General features: G+C 40.1%; 2 protein-coding genes across 8 annotated transcripts in view; one reads left to right on the top strand and one right to left on the bottom strand.

Annotated features, from left to right (window-relative positions):
* The window catches only part of LOC143886409 (barley B recombinant-like protein D), a 32,586-nt gene extending 16,968 nt beyond the window's left edge, over positions 1-15,618 (top strand). For 2 of the 7 annotated variants that reach the window (XM_077390375.1, XM_077390378.1), the window contains 4 exons: positions 12,346-12,470; positions 13,025-13,203; positions 13,882-14,370; positions 14,708-15,618. In XM_077390375.1, coding sequence (XP_077246490.1) covers positions 13,135-13,203; positions 13,882-14,370; positions 14,708-15,175 — 1,026 coding nt within the window. In that variant the 5' untranslated portion in view covers positions 12,346-12,470; positions 13,025-13,134 and the 3' untranslated portion in view covers positions 15,176-15,618. The remainder of the gene's footprint in view (positions 1-12,345; positions 12,471-13,024; positions 13,204-13,881; positions 14,371-14,707) is intronic. The other 5 variants (XM_077390381.1, XM_077390380.1, XM_077390379.1 and 2 more) reach the window with 5 other exon arrangements.
* On the bottom strand, positions 5,955-7,672 carry LOC143886411 (uncharacterized). Its single transcript, XM_077390382.1, has 2 exons — positions 6,633-7,672; positions 5,955-6,317 (listed from the first exon to the last, which is right to left on the bottom strand). The coding sequence occupies exon 1, from the start codon at positions 7,632-7,634 to the stop codon at positions 6,756-6,758; it is 879 nt and encodes a 292-aa protein (XP_077246497.1). The 5' UTR covers positions 7,635-7,672; the 3' UTR covers positions 5,955-6,317; positions 6,633-6,755.
* Positions 15,619-22,080: the final 6,462 nt, after the last annotated feature.

Here is a 22,080-nt window from a genome sequence, read left to right as displayed (position 1 = left end):
GTTAGACTTAATGTCGGTGTTTCGAGACATTATTGTACTACAAATTTTCAGCAAGCACGCTTGTCGACACGTATCGGAACTCCTTTTAACACTTTAAACTTACTGTTAAAACTGTTAGACTTAATGTCGGTGTTTCGAGACATTATTGTACTGTGTCAAGTGAAAAAAAGGGCGGCCCAGTGCACGAGGCTCCCGCCATTGCGGGGTCTGGGGAGGGCTAGATGTACGCAGACTTACCTCTGTTTTGCAGAGAGGCTAGTTGGTGGTCACAATGGAGCAACCTTACCGTTGCGCTAAGGCTAGTTAATTCGAATATTGTGTTTACATCCTCTTTTATCATTAACTCTTATTCTATTATTAATTTGTAGACGATAATGTTATCTTTGTGGAGACTCATTTTAGCAAGTTAGTGATCTTAAATTCATTCTTAGATGGTTCAAAGTGTTCTTGGTGTTGACACTTAGTTTTAATAAAGTGGGGGTGAACAGTGTGGAAGATAGATTGATTAAGTATGCTGAGGTGCTTGGGTACAAAGTGGAACACTTCCCGATTATTTATTAGCAATTGGTTTAATTTGGAAATAAATATGACCGGACAGGAGGTACCTAAGAGTGATATCTTTCGCTATCTTGGTTCAATCCTATATAAGGAACGTGAGATTGAAGACGATGTTAACAACAGAATAAGAACAGGTTGGTTGAAGTAGAAGCATGCTTCAGGAGTTCTGTGCAACCGTAAAATACCTACCAAGTTGAAGGGAAAGTTTTATAAGACAGATGTGAGGCCAGCCATGCTATACGTCTGAGAATGTTGGGCCACCAAGAACCAACATGTGCATAAGATGTGTGTAGCGGAGATGCGAATGCTTAGATGGATGTGCGGCCACACAAGGTTAGATAGAATTAAAAATGAAGACATCCGTAAAAAGGTGGGGGTGGCACCAACTGAGGAGAAGATGAGAGAGCACCGCTTAACATGGTTTGGGCATATCCAATGTAGGCCTTTGGATGCTCCAGTGAGAAGAAGTGACTCGTGCCAAGTTGATGGAGTAAAAAGAGGTAGGGGCAGACTGAAAAAACTTGAGTAGAAACAGTGAGGAAAGACTTGATGGCTAGGGAAATAACAGAGAACATGACCTTGTATAGGAGAGAAAGGAAGAAAATGATCCATGTAGACGAGCCCAACTTGTGTCAGGATTAGGCTTAGTCAATTTGAGCCAGGTAGATTCTTTCACCTTCTTCATGAAATTTTTTTGAAGGATTCATTAACCGACCCCAACTAGTTTGGGACCAAGGCTTTGTTGAGTTGAGTTGAGTTGATTTGGAATCTTAGGGGCTGAGAGAAAGGACAAAAAGCTTGTGCTCTACATATCGTGTTGGTGGAGGACTACTCTTAGCTAGGCTTCATTTTCCTACCTGCCGATGTTTTTTTGTCACTCCAAAATTTTAGGAGTTGCAATCAATAGGATTGAAAAGTTACAAATGTTTTTTTGTATTAATTTTTAATTTCCGGTGCATGGTATGAATACTGTATCATATGCATCCCCATGTTTTTGGCCATTTTTGCTTTTTATTTTTTGCAATTTAGTGCTTCATATTTGATTCATAATCCATATACACCATTTGTTTCTCATTTTTAGTTTGTTCCTTATCTTTTGATGAATGATGTTGCCGTTCCCATGTTGCCTTATTGATTGGCACACACTGACTCCACATCCACAACTTGCCTTATTAATTGCCACTGACTCCACATCTGCAGCTCACATTTTGATTACATATTTATATTGAATTATTGGCATGTCAACTAAATAAAATATTAAAAACAATACAAATTGGACATATGGCAACTAAATAAAATATATGCTAATAAAACTTATAGAACACCTTTGTTATCAGCCTCATAGATATTGTTTTCTGATTTTTTGGGAATCTTTCTAGACGTATCTACCATACCTATCTGATTTTACTGTGCTTGATATGCATCCAATACTCGAGAAGAAATACTATGATTGGCAAACATGGTGATGCAATGAAGGGTAGGGTGATTGACAAGATGAGTCGGCTTGGGTGCATGGCGGTTCATTTCTCAAGTTAGGTTTGAGGAGGTTTATGTTCCTTATATAGGTTTATAACCATGTTTGGGCGTTAGATCCTTAAAGAGTTGTGCTTTCTTTTACTTCATTGTGACTGGTGAGCCCTATTCCTCCTACAAAGTTATGGAAATGACCTATGTGGACTTTAGATCCTTCAGCTCGCTTTTGAGTTCACTTTTTTTTGGACCTCATTGTGCCTAATGAACATTCTTTCTCCTTCACTAAGTTATGGAGTGCTCTTGTGGCTGATGATCCCACTTTCTCCTAGGGCTCAATATATTTTGTTTTTTATTGGATGGCAGTCTTGACTAAGATCAATACTTGTTGTGTAGATGCCTTGTATTATAGAATTATATAGGATACCTGACGGACTAATGTGCGTGACGCACACATACTTGCTGGGGAAGCATGCCCCTACCGGGGTTTCCAGTGCAGCGACCCGAAAGGAAAATTTAATTGTCTTTTCCGCAAGAGGGTATTTTGGTAATTTTCTTAACGTAGTGGCATTAATATATAAGCCACATATTAGGGTTATGGGTAGCTAGGTTCTCTGTGAGTTTTCTTGGCCAGGAACAAGGAGAGTCTTGTCTTCTTTCTTTGTGATTGTGCTTCTTGAATCTTTTGCTTGTTGCTTGCTGCAAATCGTGTTTGATCCTTGTTGAAAAGGTATTTCTCGGTTTTCTACAATACTATTGAGTATTGACATTTAGAAGAAGACAAGATATGCTCTGGTGAATATGCACCTCTCTTGTGGACCAGTAGAGGAAATGCATAGTCATCCTTGGTTCATTGCAAGACGGTGCAATTGGTATCAATTTTTTTCTCAACTGGTTTGGGGTTCTAGACGCATGTATTGACCTTTCTTAGCCAATGGAAACTCGGTCATTAGATGTGCTCCAGCTAGAAAAGAGGTTTTAGAGACATCAGTTCAAGATATTTTATAGGAAATGGTTGGAGACTTCATCTGGCATGTGAAGGAGAGAAGATGGATCCCTCCCTTTGATGTGATCTTGGTCAACTTTAATGGTGGGTATTTGGGCAATCTGGATTCTACAAGGGTGGGCAACATTTAGGGCTAAAGGCTAGATCTTGAAAGTCTTTTCCGTTCCGCTAATGAACTTGAAGTTAACACTCTTTGTTGTCGTCTTTAACATTTTCTATAGGAAGCGTGGCAGATTGCTATGGGTTGAGGGTGACTTCTGATGCGATTGCATGGGCTCTTTGTTATATCTTAAGGCTGTGAACATATGCTGAAATAAGGACTGGATTTTGGACATACTTAGATATGTACTTTTTACTTGTGCATATCCTAAGAGATGATACTTCTTAACCATTACATTGAATAGAGAGAGAGAAGTTGGAGAAAAGACTTACGTGAATGAGTTAATTCCCTCATTCACGAACACACTATGTATAAACAGGTTACTCTTTGTTATATCTTAAGGCTGTGAACATATGCTGAAATAAGGACTGGATTTTGGACATACTTAGATATGTACTTTTTACTTGTGCATATCCTAAGAGATGATACTTCTTAACCATTACATTGAATAGAGAGAGAGAGAAGTTGGAGAAAAGACTTACGTGAATGAGTTAATTCCCTCATTCACGAACACACTATGTATAAACAGGTTACACATAGTAAAAGACTGAAATACCCCTATATAGAAGTGCGCACATATAGACCATATATACCATAGTTATAAATTCCGTTTCGTTCCGGCTAGAATTCCGGTTCTGGGCCGGAATGGCCATATATTCCGTTCCAATCCATTCCGGTCGTTTCGGCCGGAATCCGGAATTCCGGACGAGGATTCCGGCCGAAACAGGCGGAATGTGCTGTTTCGTTCAGAATTCCAGAATTCCTGTTTTTTTTTGTCTTCCTGTTTCTTCTTCTCCTTGTTTCTGCTTCCTGCTGTTTCCTGGTTCTACTTATTGTTTCTGCTTCCTGGTTCTATTTAATCGTCCATTTACTTAAGATTTACATGTAAATAAGGGAATACCCCCCATTTGGATCTATTAAAAATAGTTTCAAGATCCAAATCTAAAAGGATAAAAAGTCAACTTTCCAGTTCTAGTACAAAATGCAAAAAAATGGGTCAGTCAAAATCCTAACTTCCAAATGATGGGGTATTTTTCTAATTTTAAAAATTCATAAAATCTATCATGTCCAAACATTATTAACTCCCAAAAGTCCGGTAAAAAAAGTCTCATAATTTGGTCTCTAAATTTTTTTCATCTTGTCAGGCACTGGTCAACGCACTGGTCAACTCATTGGTCAACATGCTGATCCCAACACTGTCACTCCATGTAATGATGATATCGTCGACATATACAAGAAGAAAGATCCTATCGTCTTTGCCTTGACAGCTGAACACTGAATGATTTACAACACACTGTTTCATTCCAAAACGTATCACTGCCTCACTAAATCTGCCAAACCAAGCACGAGGAGATTGCTTAAGACTATATATTGCCTTGTGTAACTTGCAGACAACATTCTTCATCTCCCCCTGAGCAACAAAGCCCGGAGGTTGCTCCATATACACCTCTTCTTGCAGATCACCATGCAATAAGGCATTCTTAACATCTAACTGATAGAGAGGCCACGAGCTGTTGACTGCAAGGGATATCAAAACTCTGATGGAAGGAATCTTTGCCACAGGAGAAAATGTGTCTGTGTAATCGATGCCATATGTCTGTGTATATCTCTTTGCAACCAAACGAGCTTTCAGCCTTTCTATTTTCCCATATGGTAGATATTTCACGATGAATACCCACTTACAGCCAACAACCTGAGCACTTGGAAGAAGAGGGACCAACTGCTATGTGTGATTCTCTTTCATAGCAACCATTTCTATATCCATAGCTACTCGCCAACCTGGATTAGCCAAAGCCTCGACAACAGAGTGAGGAATAGAAACAGAAGACAGAGATGATAAAAAGGAATTGTACGAAGGTGACATATGAGCATAAGAAACTACATCAGAGATAAGATGATGAGTGGGGAGATTGGGTACGAGATGCAATTGGAGCTTCAACAGGAGAATCACTTACCTCAGGAGTAGTGGGTGATCCAGCGAGCTGTGAGGGAGGTGTAGGACACGAAGTGGTATCTTGACCTACAGGTTGATGATGACGACGAGAATAAACCTACACAGGTTTGGGTTGAACGATAGGTGATGAAATCGGTACAGAGATAGGGACTGGGACAGGTAAGGGAACCTTAGGGTCTGGAACTTGTGTAGAAATAGATCCAGTATAATAAGGCTTATCCTCAAAAAAAGAAACATAAGCAGACACAAGCACGGCGAAGCTGAGGACTATAACACCAATAGCCCTTTTTGTGCGAGAATAGCTTGGAAAAATACATTTAATCGCTCGAGGTTCCAATTTATCTAGTTCAGGAGTAAGATCATGAACAAAGCACATGCACCCTAACACTCGAGGCAGTAAGGGAAATGGATTCCCAGAGGGATTTAAGACAGAGAAAGGCGAGTGATTTTCGAGAACGGATGATGGAAAACGGTTCGCCAGAAAACAGGCTGTGAGAACAGCCTTGGCCCAATATGATTTAGGAACATGCATCTGATAAAAAAGAGTCCTAGCTATGCCCATAAGATATCAAATTTTCCTCTGCAACACCATTTTGTTGAGAGGTATGGGCATAAGACGACTGATGAATAGTTCCACGAGAAGATAAAAACTCCTGAAAACCATTAGAAATAGAGAAATATTCATGTGCATTATCTGTGCGCAAACATTTAATAGAACAAGAGTACTGAGTAGAGATTTCAACATAAAAAGAACAAAATATATTAAAAATTTCAGAACAATCTTTTATTACATATAACCAAGTCATGCTTGAATAATCGTTCACAAATATAAGAAAGTATCGATATCCAAATAAAGGAGTCCTACATGGACCCCAAACGTTAGAATAAACCAGCTCAAACGGACGTAGGACACGACTGAGTGAAGGTGACTGATAGGAAACACGATAATGTTTTCCATACTGACAAGACTCACACTGAAACTGACTAATAGGACCAGATACGGCCGAAGAATACTGTAGACGATTAGCTGGTGGGTGACCAAGACGGCGGCAGTGCCACATGACTGAATCAACTGAAGTACTCAGCGCAGTAGGTGCAAAATCACCGTCAAGGTAGTAGAGACCATCCACTTCACGTCTTACACCAATCCTCCTCCCAGTCTCCAGATCCTGAAAAGAACAAGAAGAAAGAAAGAACGTCACCGAACAGTTAAGACGACGCGTAAGTTGACTAACAGAAAAGAGATTACAGGGAAAACTAGGTACACATAAAACATAAGAAAGAGATAAATGAGAACTGACAGAAGTGTCCCTTGTACCAGAAATGGGGCACTTTGCCCATTAGCGAAACTAACCGATGTAGAAGACGAGTTACGCTTAAAGGGGCTAAGGAGACTACCGTTACCAGTCATGTGATGTGAGGCTCTAGAATCAATAAGCCAAGAACTGGAATGACTGAGAGAGCATGATGGGATGGGGTGCTACCTTCTGTCGTAATGGTGGCAGTTGGTTGTTTCCCTTTTTCCTGTAGTCGTCGAAGAGACTCGTATTTAGTGTGAGAGATCACTAAGGTGTCACAAGAATCAGTAGAGATAGCAGTGAGAGTCTCTATAGATGTCCCTGAAACATGATGTGCAGCTCTAGAAGGTCGCAACTCTGAATGTAAATCATAACAGAAATCAATAGTATGACCCTCCATATCACAATGGGAACACTGACGGGCTCCACGACCACCATTGGTACGGCCTCCCCCTGAATCATGGCCAAAACCCCGACCATAACCTCTACGACCACGGCCACGACTGCGACCGCGAGTGCCTCTACTGTAACCAGACTGAACGGCAAGGGCTGCTCACCAATGATATCACCTTGAGTATCAACACTCAATGCTTGTTGAACCCGAGAGAAGACCTCATCCATGTCTGGTAAAGTACCAAGGCCAAGGATCTGCTGACGAATAGGCAAAAAATATCTACCAAGTCCATCCAAAAATCGAACAACACGTATCTCACTTTTCTGCTTTGCTAACTCAGCAAGATCGGTGGATGGAGGATGATAGATATCTATCTGCTCACATAAGCTAACGAAATCAGAATAGTACTCAGAAACAGATCTTTCTCCCCGCTTCGCACTGAATAAATCAGTATAAACATCACAAATCCGAGTGAGATTGTTAGTCCCCGAATAGAGAGTCTCTGCACGTTGCCAATCTGTGTGAAAGGTATTAAGAAACAACATATGGCTAGCAATCTTCGAATCCATACTCTGACATAAGAGTGGCTGAAGTTGAGCATCCTCCTGACTCCACTTGTCGTAGGAGGAATCCTTCGGATTAGGGGGATCCAATGTAATAAAACTCAACTTGCCCTGTCCACAGAGACAAAACTGAACAGATCGACTCCAGGCAGGATAATTCGAACCATCAAGCTTGATGGACGTCATAGAAGTCACAGGGAACGAACTAGACGAAGTGGAGGGCACAGCCATTTCGAATAACCACAATGAATCGCAACGTCAAGGATCTGTAAATCTGCGGCAATACTAACCAACAACAATGGCTGCCAACAGGTTGCTCAACTACCACTCACAAACTGCAAATAAAGCTAACCCCAAACTACACCAAACCAACATCAGGTACCACCAACAACTGATTGCCAGCAACCACTATCAAACCACCAACAAAGGCTTTCAAACTCACCAATATCTACCAGCTATTGCAGACAGATCCACCAACACCCGAAAAATTAATTAACAACTACCAACTCCAACAAACTAGCAAGGCCAACTATGGCTATCAGCATATGCTTATTCAATAAACACATCACCAACCACAAACCTACCGCAGCTAATACAAGACATAAGTTATCACACAGCACCAACAGCCACTCACCATCAGATCTCCAAACAGTCCACCAACGAGAACAACCACGGCTGACCACAGACAAGAAACAATCAATCAACTCTATCTGCAAGCAGTAGTCACAGCTAATCTCCATCAGATCGCATACAGCACATTAATACACAAATGATAGGAACCATTAGATGAAGGATGGATGAATGTTTAAATCATGAGTGTTATAGATTAGGGTTAGGGTTTGAGGTTGTAAAGATCAACTAAAAGAGGGTGTGAATCTGATAGAAAGAAAGGAGAGGGGGTGCTATTATGTTTATTTGTGGTGCAACACTGATTAGGTTTAGGGAAGGAGGGGCGGCAGTGATCGCTAGGGTTAGGATGATGGTTTTTAGGGTTTTCAGCAGTGGTTAGGGTTAGGGTTAGGGTAGAAGAGGCGGCAGTGAGAAAGGATGTATGGTTCTAGGATTAGGTTTATTTGAAGGATGTAGCACTCATCTTCAACCCAAGCTTTGATACCATCTTAACCATTACATTGAAGAGAGAGAGAGAGAGAGAGAGAGAGAGAGAGAGAGAGAGAGGTTGGAGAAAAGACTTGCGTGAATGAGTTAATTCCCTCATTCACGAACACACTATGTATAAATATGTATAAATAGGTTACACATAGTCAAAGAGTGAAATACCCCTATAGAGAAGTGCGCACATATAGACCATATATACTCGACAATACTCAAGGGATTGGTATTCCTCCTAGAGGGTGCAAGTAGAGATTTATTCAGTGTGGGGCAATCCCTGCTTTTTTAGTAGAGGCTTTTCATTATAATTAGGAAAAAATAGTGCTTTATGGTCTACACTATCTTATCCTTATACTTTTAGTTGCTATTTTCACTACCCGTCCTAATACCTGCCACTTGCGTTGACTTAGTTGCTGTGTCAGTAGCATTTTCCTAACAATTACTCATGGTGCTAGTTAAGTCTTCCATCATGGAAATCTTTCCTACATTCATCAATGCTAATCTTAATGTCAAGCCTTGGTGAGAAAGAGACCAGAGAGCACGAGTGCATTATCAAGCAATTCCACTCCTACCACCTGCCACATGTGGTGCTAGCTAACTGCTAAGTAATGGTAGGCAAACACCACTAATGAGAAACTTATTCTCCACAAGTGGCAGGTCGGAGGATTGAGATTGCTATGTTTCCCAAATACTTTATATGGATGCACTAATGCTGTATCGCCTCTTCTTCATCAAGGCTTTCTGTTTGGGTCAACATTGACGATTGTTGTAAGGGTAGGCATGGGCATGGATTTAAATTTCGGTTTCGATTTCTTTAGGGACCGAACCCGATTTTTTTTTTTTTTTTCAAATCTCGGTCATTTCTGTCAAAATGACCAAATTTCGGCCGAAATCCGAAATTTTTAGATTTCAGAACCGACCGAAAATTTGGATTTTAACCGAAATTTAAAACAATGGGCATGGTGGAAGGCTTTGTCAAAAATCTTGAAGGAAGCACCGTTTGCTAACTAAGTCTCTGTTGATTCTACTACCATGGAAACCATTCATTCTGTTGGGTAAACATGTGGCATCATGTATCAGTGTTGGACTACATATTCAGAGGCAGCACTTGGTCAAATGTTTATAAGGAAGATAATTGTCCCCATATAGATTGTTCTTAGTTTATTTTTTATTGAGATAATGAACCTCCATGGGTTATAGTTTTATACTTTGATATTGACATGTCAATCTCCAATCTTAGAACAAGATACCTTTTACTCATAGCTGTATTATGGGAACCTGGCTGTATCTGTTATGTGCATTTTGATTTGCTAAGTACCTATAGTTCTCTCTTAACAGAACTCTGTCACCTCTATTATGTTAATGAATTGATATGGGCCTGTTCATGTACAATTTTACAATGTTAGGAAATTATTTTGGAGAAATATATGTTTTCATTTACAGTTGGCCTAATTTGTTCTTGGCATCCATGAAAACCTTATCTTTAGCTTCCAGATGGTGCAATGGATTGTGTAAGATAAAAGTGGCAATGAAGCATGTGGCAATCATGATGCATCTATTATGGGGCCATCTCTTCCCCCTGAAGTGCACTTGTAATCTTCTCTTATTTAATTAGTGGTATCTTTTTCCCAAAAAAAAAAAAAAGGAAAAAAAAAACCATGAGGCATTTATTTGTGATGACCAAATGAAATCTTAAGGAAAATACAACTGAGGTGTCCTTCACCGATGAACTTATCTTATTTGAGCTTGTGTGATTAATGGTTGGAAACAAGCAAAAGACTGGTTGATGCGACTTGTGTCTGCAATATGATTGGGCATGGTTCTGAAAATTGGAATTGAATCGTAAATCGTAACGGGGTTCGAATCGTAAATTAGACCGTAAATCGTAAGATTTTTTCAAATTTATATATAAAAATGAGAAAAAATACAGAAAAGTCAAAAATAAGAATAAAATGAGTAATCTTCTATTTTTTTTTTAAAAACTGACAAATATATTCATACCAGCAAATTTTACAATGGGGACCAGTAGTCCCACCAGATTTACATTGTATGACTATGAATTGCCCAGGAGCATTCTCCTTGGCCCAAAATGAAACCCATTACCCCTTACAATACCAAATAGCCTTAATTGTATCGAATCCAATAAAAATGCCATATTGTGGGGCCCCCCAAGTCAAGATTGTGACCTGCCACGTCACACCGACTTCTCCACCACATCTCGAATTCGATTTTCAAAAATCCCTCTCAAAAGCCCAGAGCTATCGTGCGCCCTCACCGTGCACGATAGCCAACCAACGAAGAACATTGGATCTCCGACGGCCTCCACCTCGAACCACCACCAATCACCACGGTCACCACCTCCAGTCCCTCCTCCGTTTCCTCCAAAGAAAACATCTCCGCTAGGGGAGTCTCAGCCACCACCACCGTTATCAAGATCCGGCAACCACCATTGCCACTGGCCACCACACCCGTCCTCAGGCCACCACCCATGATCTTGATTCCGGAGACCACAGCCTCCTACAACCAAACCCATCAACCCCATTGCTAATCCGGCAATCCACAGCCTCCGGTAATCCTCGTCCTGAAAAATAAGATCGCTCCGCCTATAGCTGGCCTTCCACGACTCCGGATCCAGTGGATCCACTGCCTTTCACGGCCTTCGGCAACCTCCGCGAATTTGCTCAGGTCCAGATCCAGCATCACGGCTGCCTCCACAGCTCCAGATCCGGCGTCCACGGCCCTAGATCTAGCCACCACAGAAGAGCCATACTCCATATCTGGCCTCCATGGTTCCAGATCCGGCCTCCGCGGCTCAACTTTTGCCAACAATGGGGAGAGACGAGAAAGAGAGGGTGAGACTAAAAACAACATAGGAAGAGAGGGAGACGAGAAAGGGCCATCAAAGGGGAGAGACAAGAAAGAGAGGGTGAGGCTCCAAAGTCAATGAAAGAGGAGACGACGAGAGAGAGAGAGAGAGAGAGAGAGAGAGAGAGAGAGAGAGAGAGAGAGGCATGGAAGAAACCACCTCCCTCCGTAGGATTTCCATCGACCTAGGGAGGGAGCGCCACGAATTGCCTTTTTTTCGCCTCTAGAATCGCCTCAGTAATCTTCTATTTTTCATTCAGAACTATTAAATTAAATATAAAATTCCATGATTAGTAATCCAAAGTTGTGGTTGCGATTTATTTCTAATCGTAAAGGGCCCACCACAAAAAAATGAGCGAACAAAAAAGAATTGTAAAAATCGCAAGGTTCAACGATTGAATCGTATGATTTTTACAAAAAACAATTCTTCCTTCCGATTTGAATCATTTAACCCTCGATTCAATTTGAATCATACGATTTTAACAACGACTGAGCTTTGATTGTAGTAGTCTGTGCCTGTGTCAAGCGACTTTTCCCATCTTGTTACTCTTTTAAACTAGCACTTTTTTCAAGGTGCGTCAATAGATCGACCCAATCAAGGAAACATTAAGGCACATCTATGATTTACTGCATTCCAGTCATAATTCATCCTAGAACTTTTCTGGGTCACCAGTTGATTGTGCTAGCGGTTAATTTGCTGTCCATGGGTGAAAGAGTTTTCTTGATTACACTTGCTCCACCTCATGTTACTCCATATCAATACTGGGGAAAACATAGTGACACAAAAAAATGTTCGATGGATTAGTCTCATTTTGGCACTGGATTCTCGTCTCCCATGAATATTATTTTCCAATAATAAGTCTACATATCGTTGGGATGCAGAGACAGCTCTAGCATAGATATGCTTTTATATTTTGTGATGCAACTTCTATTATTTAGTTTGTTGAATTTATGTTTTTTTTACCAGTAAGCAGTTTCTACCTCTGCAGAGGGGGGTTTATTGATCTTCCTGGAGGGTAGCTTTCTAGTTTGGGCGGCTTTGGTGTGCAAAAAAGTGAGCATTTCAGGTTGTATGACTACTTCCTGATTCAGGTAATCTTTCATGCTTTTTTGTTTGTTAACTTACCAACTTCTCCAAAAGCTTAAGCTGTTGGAGAAAGGCATTATTTATCTTTTATACTTTAACACTCCCCCGCACGTGTGGACCACTTGGCAAACACGTGGCACATGTCCCCACTTTGGGCCGACCATCGCATGTGGATTTTAGCCATCCGGGAGGTTTAAACTCGAGACCTTTGGCTCTGATACCATGTTAACTTACTAACTTCTCCAAAAGCTTAAGCTGTTGGAGGAAGGCATTATTTATCTTTTATACTTTAACGTAGTTAAATGTTTTTTTTTTTTTTTTTTTTAAATAGGTCCTCATTCCAATGTTTGAAATTTCAGTTTCGGTTTCGGTTTTGGCCTCATCTGAAAATGAAATTTCTATGTAAATCTTATAATTTTAGCCAAAATTTTAAATTTCCGTTTCGGTTTTAAATTTCAGTCCCTTCCGAAAAATTTCGGTCCAAAATTACAGATTTCGACCGAAATTTAAAACCATGCCTCATTCACAGCTCAAACTGGTTTTCATTTTTAAAATTTAGATGGAAGCATCTCAGGCTTAGAAGCTGGATTGTTGCTGTAGGAGTTCAACAAAAAATCATTCAGGACTATAGAACTCATCGTTCCCTTGATTGCTGAAGGGGAATGTGACATGGACGACAATGTGCAACGGGATAACGGGAGACACAAATCAGATCATTACAAAGGCATTCACTCTCAGGTATCAATCAGAGATCTCTCTGATAGGAAGTCCATCATAGTGCAAAAATCTTTTAAAATGTCAGAAAAAATAAACGAGTAAATGGTAGCACTTAACATTTCATTTGAAATAGGCGGTATTTCAGTTCCTGTACTTTGTCTCAGCCCATGTTATATGGATTCTTCTACATGTGCGAATAATCCATGTTGGACACGATTTGGATTCCAATACTTCAGGATTCCTTGAGACACTTCTAGATCTCTTTTATTTGTTTATTTTAAATATTACTACCAGAACTTTACAATTACCGCATGTTTTGAGTTTTATTCATCCTAATAGTAACTTTCTTAAATGGAAATAAAACATTTTGGGTATTAAATTTTTTATTATATTACTTGTTATATTCATATTATTATGTAAAATAATTAAAATATGAGAATTGATTAAAATATTATGGCAAATCCACGAATTGTTCTTTTTGAGGTTTGCCGATTCCGACTCTCGATACCTGTGCTGGATTTCAACACCCATATCCATATTGATGCAGCATAGGTCTCAACCTTGAGATCTTGGGTTTGATCATGGCTTGCTTACCAACAAAAGATGTAAAAAAAAAATTATTATCAACTCATCCGTATAAACCCATGTTACATATGTAAACGCCTCTCATTTGATGATATTGAGCTTGGATGATTGCAGTGGATAATTCCTCCGCAGATGAAGGACCACCAGACCATAAAGCTCATGGCTGTCATGGCTGAAAGGGATGCTGCAATCCAAGAACGGAATTTAGCTCTCTCCGAGAAGAAGGCAGCCTTGGCCGAGCGAGACATGGCGATGCTCCAGCGTGATACTGCCATTGCCGAACGGAACAATGCCATGATGGAACGGGATTCTGCCATCTCCGCCCTTGAATATGCCCGGGACAATGCCATGAATGGCGGTGGTGTGGCCACCTGTCCTCCAGGATGTGGAGTTTCACGTGGAACAAAGCACATCCATCATCCTCCTCATATACACCACCCATCACATATGGGCGATGCTCCTTACCATACGAGGGAGATGCATATAATAAGTGAGGCCTTCCCAATCTCAGCAGTTTCTGAAGCTTCCCCAAAATCTCGAAAGGCTAAGCGACCGAGAAAGGAGTCGAAGGCCCTATTATCATCCAAAAAGGCATCAAAACCGGTGAGAGGAACTATGTCTCAAATATCTCTGATATTTTCAAATTTTAGTGATTTTATCGCGACATTTTGATAAAACAACAAAATCCCAAAATAATCCCAAGAATTTAAAAAATATAGCGATATTTTCATTTACCAAGATAATATTGCGATGATATCATGATATTTTACTGTATTTTTATTATTTTTTATTTTTTCTTATTTATATATTATCATATATTTTCAGACAATTTAATTTTTATCTTTTTTTCTATATATAAAGCTGAAAAATAAAACAAATTTAATATATCCCGATATTTGCCCTTGCCGAGAAAATTCCTGATAACGATATTGTGACTTAGGTGAGGAAAGGTAAGAGGACAACGGGCGAAGACTTGAACAAGCAGTTCCCAGAAGCCAAGCAACTTGAGTGGAAGAATTCACAGTTTACAGATGGAGAAGATCTAAACAAACAGTCAATAATAAAGCATGAATGGAAGGATCAGGACTTGGGGTTGAACCAAGTGACCTTTGATGACTCAACCATGCCAATACCAGTTTGTTCTTGCACTGGTGCTCTCCAACAGTGTTATAAGTGGGGGAATGGGGGGTGGCAATCTGCTTGTTGCACAACTACTATGTCAATGCATCCTTTACCAGTGATGCCTAACAAGCGTCATGCTCGCGTGGGTGGGAGGAAGATGAGTGGGAGTGTCTTTACCAGATTGATTAGCCGGCTTGCGGCCGAAGGCCATGACTTAACGACCCCTCTAGATCTTAAGGACCATTGGGCAAAGCACGGGACTAATCGCTACATCACCATTAAGTGATGCAGGTATTTCTGTAGTTACTTTGACATTTTTCCCGTGGTGGGGGGGAAAGAATGGATGTTTGTTTTCTTTCCCTTTTTAGATTTTTTTTCTATTCTATAAGGAAATGGGTGGTGGTAGGGAAAGACAGGATTTTGGTTAGTGGATGGAGTGGAGAAAAGGTTGGGTTTTCTCTTCATTGTAATGGAGACTGGAACGTGATTTGTTTTTTACTCAAAAGCTTCCTGACAATGAGAGAAACAAAGCAGGGAAACTAACAAAACCCAATTACTGAAAACACCTGTTGCATTGTACTTTGGTGCATATATATGTTCATGTGACAGAGCTAGGCTTAGTGCAGAAAGTGTGCTTATTTATTGAACTAGAGTTGAAGTGAAATTAGCTATTTTCCGAATCTGAAGTGGTAACTAATGGTAGATGATTTGGGAGTCAATTTTCTATGATGTGAAGTTTGGTTGCTTTCGTTGGGTAGGATGGATCTGAACTGTGATACCGAAATACCCTGCATTTTTGTGTAACATTCCTCCTTGGCCATGTTTGGCAACCATTATTTTTTTCCATGGAATATTACCGAGTATTGAGAGAGGGTTAGGGAGAGAAGCGGAGTTTTTCTTTCTTTTCCCTATTTTTCAGCCACTTCTCACCCTCTCCCCCACACATTTCCCCTCACTTGTCCCCCTCTACCACTCTTTCCTACCACTTGATAAACCAATATTCCATGGAGAAAACTTTCATGGCAGCCAAATATGACTTAGTGTAATGCAATGAGGCTCATCGACTATTAGTGGGTTCATCTTTGATTGATATGAACTGTTCACTTGATTGGCTATGCTTTGGTTATCAGAGATCCCAAAAATTATGCCTTTGTCTAATTCTAACATAGAATAATATGTACCTTTTTATTTTTTTTGATTGGCAAGCAGGGGTTAGGCAGGACCCCGAACCAAATATATTAATAAGATAAAAGAAAAAATTACAAAGAAAGATAGGAAACTCCCTTGGAGTCAAGAGCTACAATATCAATGAGGTCTTGGGGACACTCAGGCTTCTCTCCAAATGTGTGTGACCTTCCACGATTTGAACTTAGCAGGTTGAATGAAGAATTTGTGAAGCGCAGTTTTTTGCTTCCATGGGCATCTGAAAGAGCCATTGATGGTGTTCACAGCAAGTTTAGAGTCAGACTCTATGCAAATGAAATCGGCAGTAAGGCTCAGAGCAAGATTAACGCCACTGTAGATGGCTAGCATTTCAAGCTCGTGTATACTGGCAACCGGAGTGTTGACGGAGAAAGCACTAATAATAGTGCTGGCTGAGTCTATGATGATACCACCAATAGAATATTTCTCTCCTACTTGAGATGCGTCGGTATTGATCTTGAGGCAGTCTGAGAGAGGGGGAGACCAGGTACAATATTCCTTCTTTTGGGAGAGGTTGGGCGAGGAAAGTTGAAAAGCTTCAGCAAACAATGAGGATCTGTCAGTGATGGGGTCATTCAGCTTAAGATGGAGTAGGCGGCAACGGATGGTTCCAAGGATTTCAGTTGAGAGATCTCTTTTGTACTTCGCTTTCTGCTCGAAAATTCTTTTGTTTCTTTCGGACCACAAGTTGTAATGGCAGCTCCTAGGGCTAATATGAGGGCAGTAGGCATTCTGTTCTTACCTTTGATAGTAGATCTGAGCCATTCTTCTTCCCGTAATAGAGATTTCATAGGTTTTCATGGAATGAGAAATATATGAGGATGGATCTCCATATCGAAGAGGAGTAGGAGCACTTGGAAAAACAGGTGATCAATGCCTTCTCTGTCCGAAGAACAAAGAGTACATCGAGTTTCCCTCGATCCTCCCAGGAATATTAGCCTGTTCCTCGTGCTCAACTTGTGCTGCAAAGCTTGCCAGGTGATGAAACTGTGTTTTGGGATATGGCCCCTAAACCAAACAGTTGATTGCCAGAGGATTTTTGGACTTTGCTTACGAACTATCTCCCAGGCACTATTGGTGGAGAAAATCCCGGATTGAGTTGGTTTCCAAATTGGCTGATTTGGAGCAACAGCTGATTTGGAGAAAATCCCGAATAATATGTACCTTTTGTTGTTAGTTGTTACGCACTCAAATCGGTTCGTAACGTGATTGATCCAAAGGTGCCTCAATCCCCGGATAACCTAGGTTCTGCTTACTCTCTTCATTTGGTTGGCTGCAAACTGGTGGAAAGGAAAATCTGTTCCAAGTTTTCACCACTTATCTTTGTTGGGTTGCGCAATCTAAAAAGAAAAACATTCTTCTTTTCGTCTTAAAGTTTTCCATCTTAAAACCGCGGATGAAGCTTTCCTTTCTAGAGATTTTATATGGTGTAAGCCCTTATAGTCCTGTATTTTTCAAAAAGTACTCTACGGACCACATCACAGGATGATCCAAACCGTCCATGTGATGGAACATAACGTAAATAGGTTGTTCTCCAAAAATCATTTCCATAGGATGATCTTAGCCCTCCGATCTATAGGGTTTCTGATGCATGTGCATCCCTCGGATTGCGAAGATCAACGGCTAAGATCGTCGGATACTTAATCGGACTACCAAATCACTAATTTGATGATCCAATCGGATGGCGCCCAAATCAACGGTCCACATTGATTGCTACACTTTAAAAGAGTCATATTTTAGTTAGATTTTGTTTTAATTATTTTCAGCAATATTTTTTTAGTTGGGACGTCCAGGAGAAGGATTGTTTAGAGTTTCAGATTTACATAGATTAAGTTAGAGGATTTGTAGGAATTTGATTGAGTATAGGAGTTTTATTGTTTTAGGAAGTTTCTTTAGAGTAGGAAATTAACTCAGGTTTGATTAGGATTAGTCTTTTCAAAAAGCCTATAAATTAGCACTCATGTAATCGCTTATCATTATCTTATTTTGAATGAAAAATTGAGTTGCCTTGAGTTTGCTGCCTTTTGTTGCCTCGGAGAACCCATCAAAGACAAGCCATCTGCTGCTTGTTCGCCGGAGTAGTTGTTGCCGTTGCCGCGAAGCCCCGCCGAAAATCCTATGAGCCACCGGTTGCTTGTGAGTTTATCCTCAAACACCATCCTTTCCCACAAATAGTAGCACCCTGCTCTAGTTGATTACCCACCCAATTCTCCCCCATCCTTTCAGCCCCTGCTTTATTTTTATGTAAAAACTAGCTACCCGAACCCCAGCCAATATATTAGTAGTTTTCCCTTTCGTCTTTGCTAAGAGAAGCATTCCTCTCTAACCCCTTTTCACATTACCCAGAACCTTTGCCCTTTGTCCTATCCGATTAAAACTTTCCCAAAGCCAACCACTTTATCACCTCAGTCCAACCGAACACATCCCTTTTGCTGGTGGACAATCCCTTTCCAAGACTCTCTTTAAAACCAACTCCAACAGACCCTGTTAGTAACCCAAAACTGATCCCAAACCTTTCTAAAACCAGCCATACTCTTAGTTTTCATCTCTTCAACAGACCACCCAACAGCCCTTTCATTTTCATTAATAGACCGCCATCCTTTTTCTAATCTTTGAAGCCCAAAGTACTAATTTTATTATCGAATACAACTATCACCTTGAACCCACATATATTAGAGTGTTAGTGATTTTGGATTTTCAAAATCATGTATTTTGCATGTTTTAGTGTTTTGGAAAATGTTTTATCAAGAGCGTTTGGGAAAACGAAAATGTTTTCTTGGAAAGATTTGCTTTTACAAAATGATGGAGAAGTGTAGTTGAAAGGATAGTCTTATACCGGATGAGAGAAAGGAAAGAGAAGGGCTTATAAAGCACTACACTTCTCTAATACTTGTTGATTGCACATTGGGTTGAACCCATGGTTGGACCCGCGGGATGGTGCAACGCACTGTTCGCACACGTGCACGAGCGAGCGCGGCGTGGGCAATGGGCTATAGGGCGCATAGTGGCACTTTTTTAGGCGCACTTCGCACGTACCCATCAAGCCAAATGGTTCGGTTGGGTTGGGCTTCGGTTCGGGCCTAATGGTTGGCACAACGGGCCCATAACTCCAACGGTCAAAGAGTGTGATCAAATGGGTTGTGTCTCTTCCCCCAACGGTCAAGTGCCAAGGGGGTGCGATCCACACCATAGATGGTTGATCTAACGATGACTGGGTTGGAGAGAGGTTTTACTCAAACCAACAGTCACCTCTAGGATCGATCAGGACCGTTCAATATCAATGGGTGCGATCTAACGGTCAGATTTCAAACATTCTGGAAAGGTGCCGTGTAGAGGTGTTTTTCATACTGAAAAGACACCAGGTGGTCTACAAAATGTGCAGAATTCAGTCTTTCATAACAGGAAAACGAATTGGCAATTCTGACAGACTTTACACTCTCTTCTACACTCCTACAAAATCCCCAAGTATTTATACATACTGTTTTTCTTTTGTTTACTGTTCTAGATACTGTTTTTCTGCAGAAACAGTATCTAGAAATTTCTCTAAGGCTTGAAATTTCGGAAGGGCATTTCGGGTTTGATTCCGCTAGTGCTACGCGTCATCAAACATTAGTAGGGCTTCCATACTAAGCTTCATTGTATCTTAGAGGCAATTCGCGGATCCCCTTTGCACACTACTAGTGGGGGCGAATCTTGTCTTAAGGAAAGTGATATCACGCCTTGAAGCAACAAGTTTCTGTTTTCTATCAACAACAGTACCCTCAATTTTTTTTTTCAACAATTTAGAGGACCTTTAGGATTTCCTTTAGAATACCCTACATCAATTCCTTATCAGAATTTCGCTTCCGCTACCCGCCCTGCGTTATTTGGTATCAAAGCTATGGCTCGCAAGGTTTCTTAACTTTGCACATCTTGGATTCTATTCCCCACCATAGTCATGCCTCCAAAAAGGAACGAAGAATGAAGTTCAACCCCTACTGACCTCACGTTAGTAGAGCTACTCAAAAGATTTACTGAGATGCAAGAACGACAACTGGCTAGCGATGAGTCAAGGTGGCAATTGGGCTTTGCCGGCCAGCGGCATGCCTGGCACAACACGTCGTGGGCCTTGCCGGCACGACACGATTGCTATAGTGACGTGGGCCGTGCCGGCACGGCACGAAGGCATGGGTTGGCATGAACTGGCACGGCCCGCCGCACGGCACTGCCCATTGGCAATTTTGCCTTTGTTTTTTTGTGTTTTTTTGAATTTTTTATGTGTTTTCTCAAAAATACTCCTTAAAGTTAGAAAAAACGGTTAGTTAGGGGGATAATTTCGAAAATTACATTGTGTAATTTCTTGTGTTCCAAAAATACCCTTCCCAACAACTATATTTGGGGGGTACTTTAGGGATTACACATGTTTTTACTAAAATAACCCCCCAACAACTATATTTGGTGTACTTTAGGGATTACACATGTTTTTACCAAAATAACCTCCCTCAACAACTATATTTTGAGGGTACATTAGTGATTTTACTTGTTTTTACCCAAATAACCCCCCAACAACTTTATTTGGAGGTATTTTAGGGATTACACATGTTTTTACTAAAATAACCCATCAACAACTATATTTTGGTAACTCATGATATTACAAGTCTTATAAATATCCCTCTCCCTCCCTTCATTTCTCTCTAATTACATCAATAGGGTTATTAAAATCTCAATTGAAACCTATTTTAGATGGACAATTATTTCATATTAGATTGTCATGCCATATTTTAAATTTAACTTTACAAGATGGTTTATAAAAAATTGCACCATAGATAGAGATTATTAAGAATTGTCTTCAATTTATTCAGTCTTCAGGGCATAGAAGACAAGAATTTAAAGCTTTATGTAAAAATTTTGAAAAAAACTACAAAAAAATCCCATTAGATATTAAAACTAGGTGAAATTTAACTTATAAAATGTTAAAATCATCATTTGAGTTCAAAACTATAATTACAACATTTTACCAAGAACATATGCCTCCACCTTGCAATCATACTATATCTCTAGAATATTGGAATAGTTGTGAAATTATTGCAGATTTATTAGAAGTATTTTTAAATGCAACTAATCTTGTTTCCGGTGTTTACTATCCAACTTCACAATTAATTTTGAGTCAAATATATAAAATTACTATTTGTTTTAAAAGCAATAGATCGAGATTGGGAAATGGAAGTCTACTTCATAGAATGGAGGATAAATTTAGAAAATATTTTCAAGAAATTCCTCCTCTATATTTTTTAAGTACAATAATAGACCCAAGGATCAAGTTACAAGGTTTAGAGGTCATTTTAGATGCATGCAATGAAAACACAGGCATTAGATCTTGGCATAGTATAGATGATATTACAAATTTATTACATCCTATGCATGCATTGTATGAGACAGAACATGGACACAGAAGACCGAGTTCTTCACAAAACTATCAAATTAGAAATAACCCGCTTTGGTCACTAATAGATCAAAAAAGACCTAGAAATAGTGCTAGTACATCTTCTGATGAGCTATCATTATATCTGAGAAATGATTGTTCAAGCTACCTTAATCCTGATGAATGGGAGAGTTTTAATATTTTGACATGGTGGAATGACCATGAAAAAAGTTATTCAGTACGTACTATCTGGCATGGCACGTGATCTACTAACCCCCCGGTGTCCACAGTAGCATCGGAGTCTGCTTTTAGTGCAGGTAACAGGGTCTTAGATGACACACAGAGCAGAATGTCACCAAAAACAGTAGAGGTATGCGTATGCCTCAAGGACTGGTTGGATGCAGATAATAGAGCACAAGACAGAAGAGAAGATGACTCAACCGACTCACTTGAAGAAATATGAAGATTCGAATTTTTAAGTCGTTAATTTCTACTTCTACTTCACAATGTATTTGTACTTCATTTTTTTCTTTTTTTCTTGTATGTTGGTGGGTTAGAGGCAAGGTTCTATGTCCTCCTCTAATAAT

This window comes from Tasmannia lanceolata, unplaced genomic scaffold, assembly GCF_043159265.1.
Source record: "Tasmannia lanceolata isolate RefF3 unplaced genomic scaffold, GAP_Taslan_0.1 ptg000011l, whole genome shotgun sequence".
In the NCBI taxonomy this organism is placed as follows: Eukaryota; Viridiplantae; Streptophyta; class Magnoliopsida; order Canellales; family Winteraceae; genus Tasmannia; species Tasmannia lanceolata.
This window is presented reverse-complemented; position numbering and strand designations above follow the sequence as displayed.

What these genes read in the sequence shown, in the direction of transcription:
- LOC143886411 (XM_077390382.1), bottom strand. Translation starts at nt 7,634, where the DNA reads ATGGCTGTGCCCTCCACTTCGTCTAGTTCGTTCCCTGTGACTTCTATG.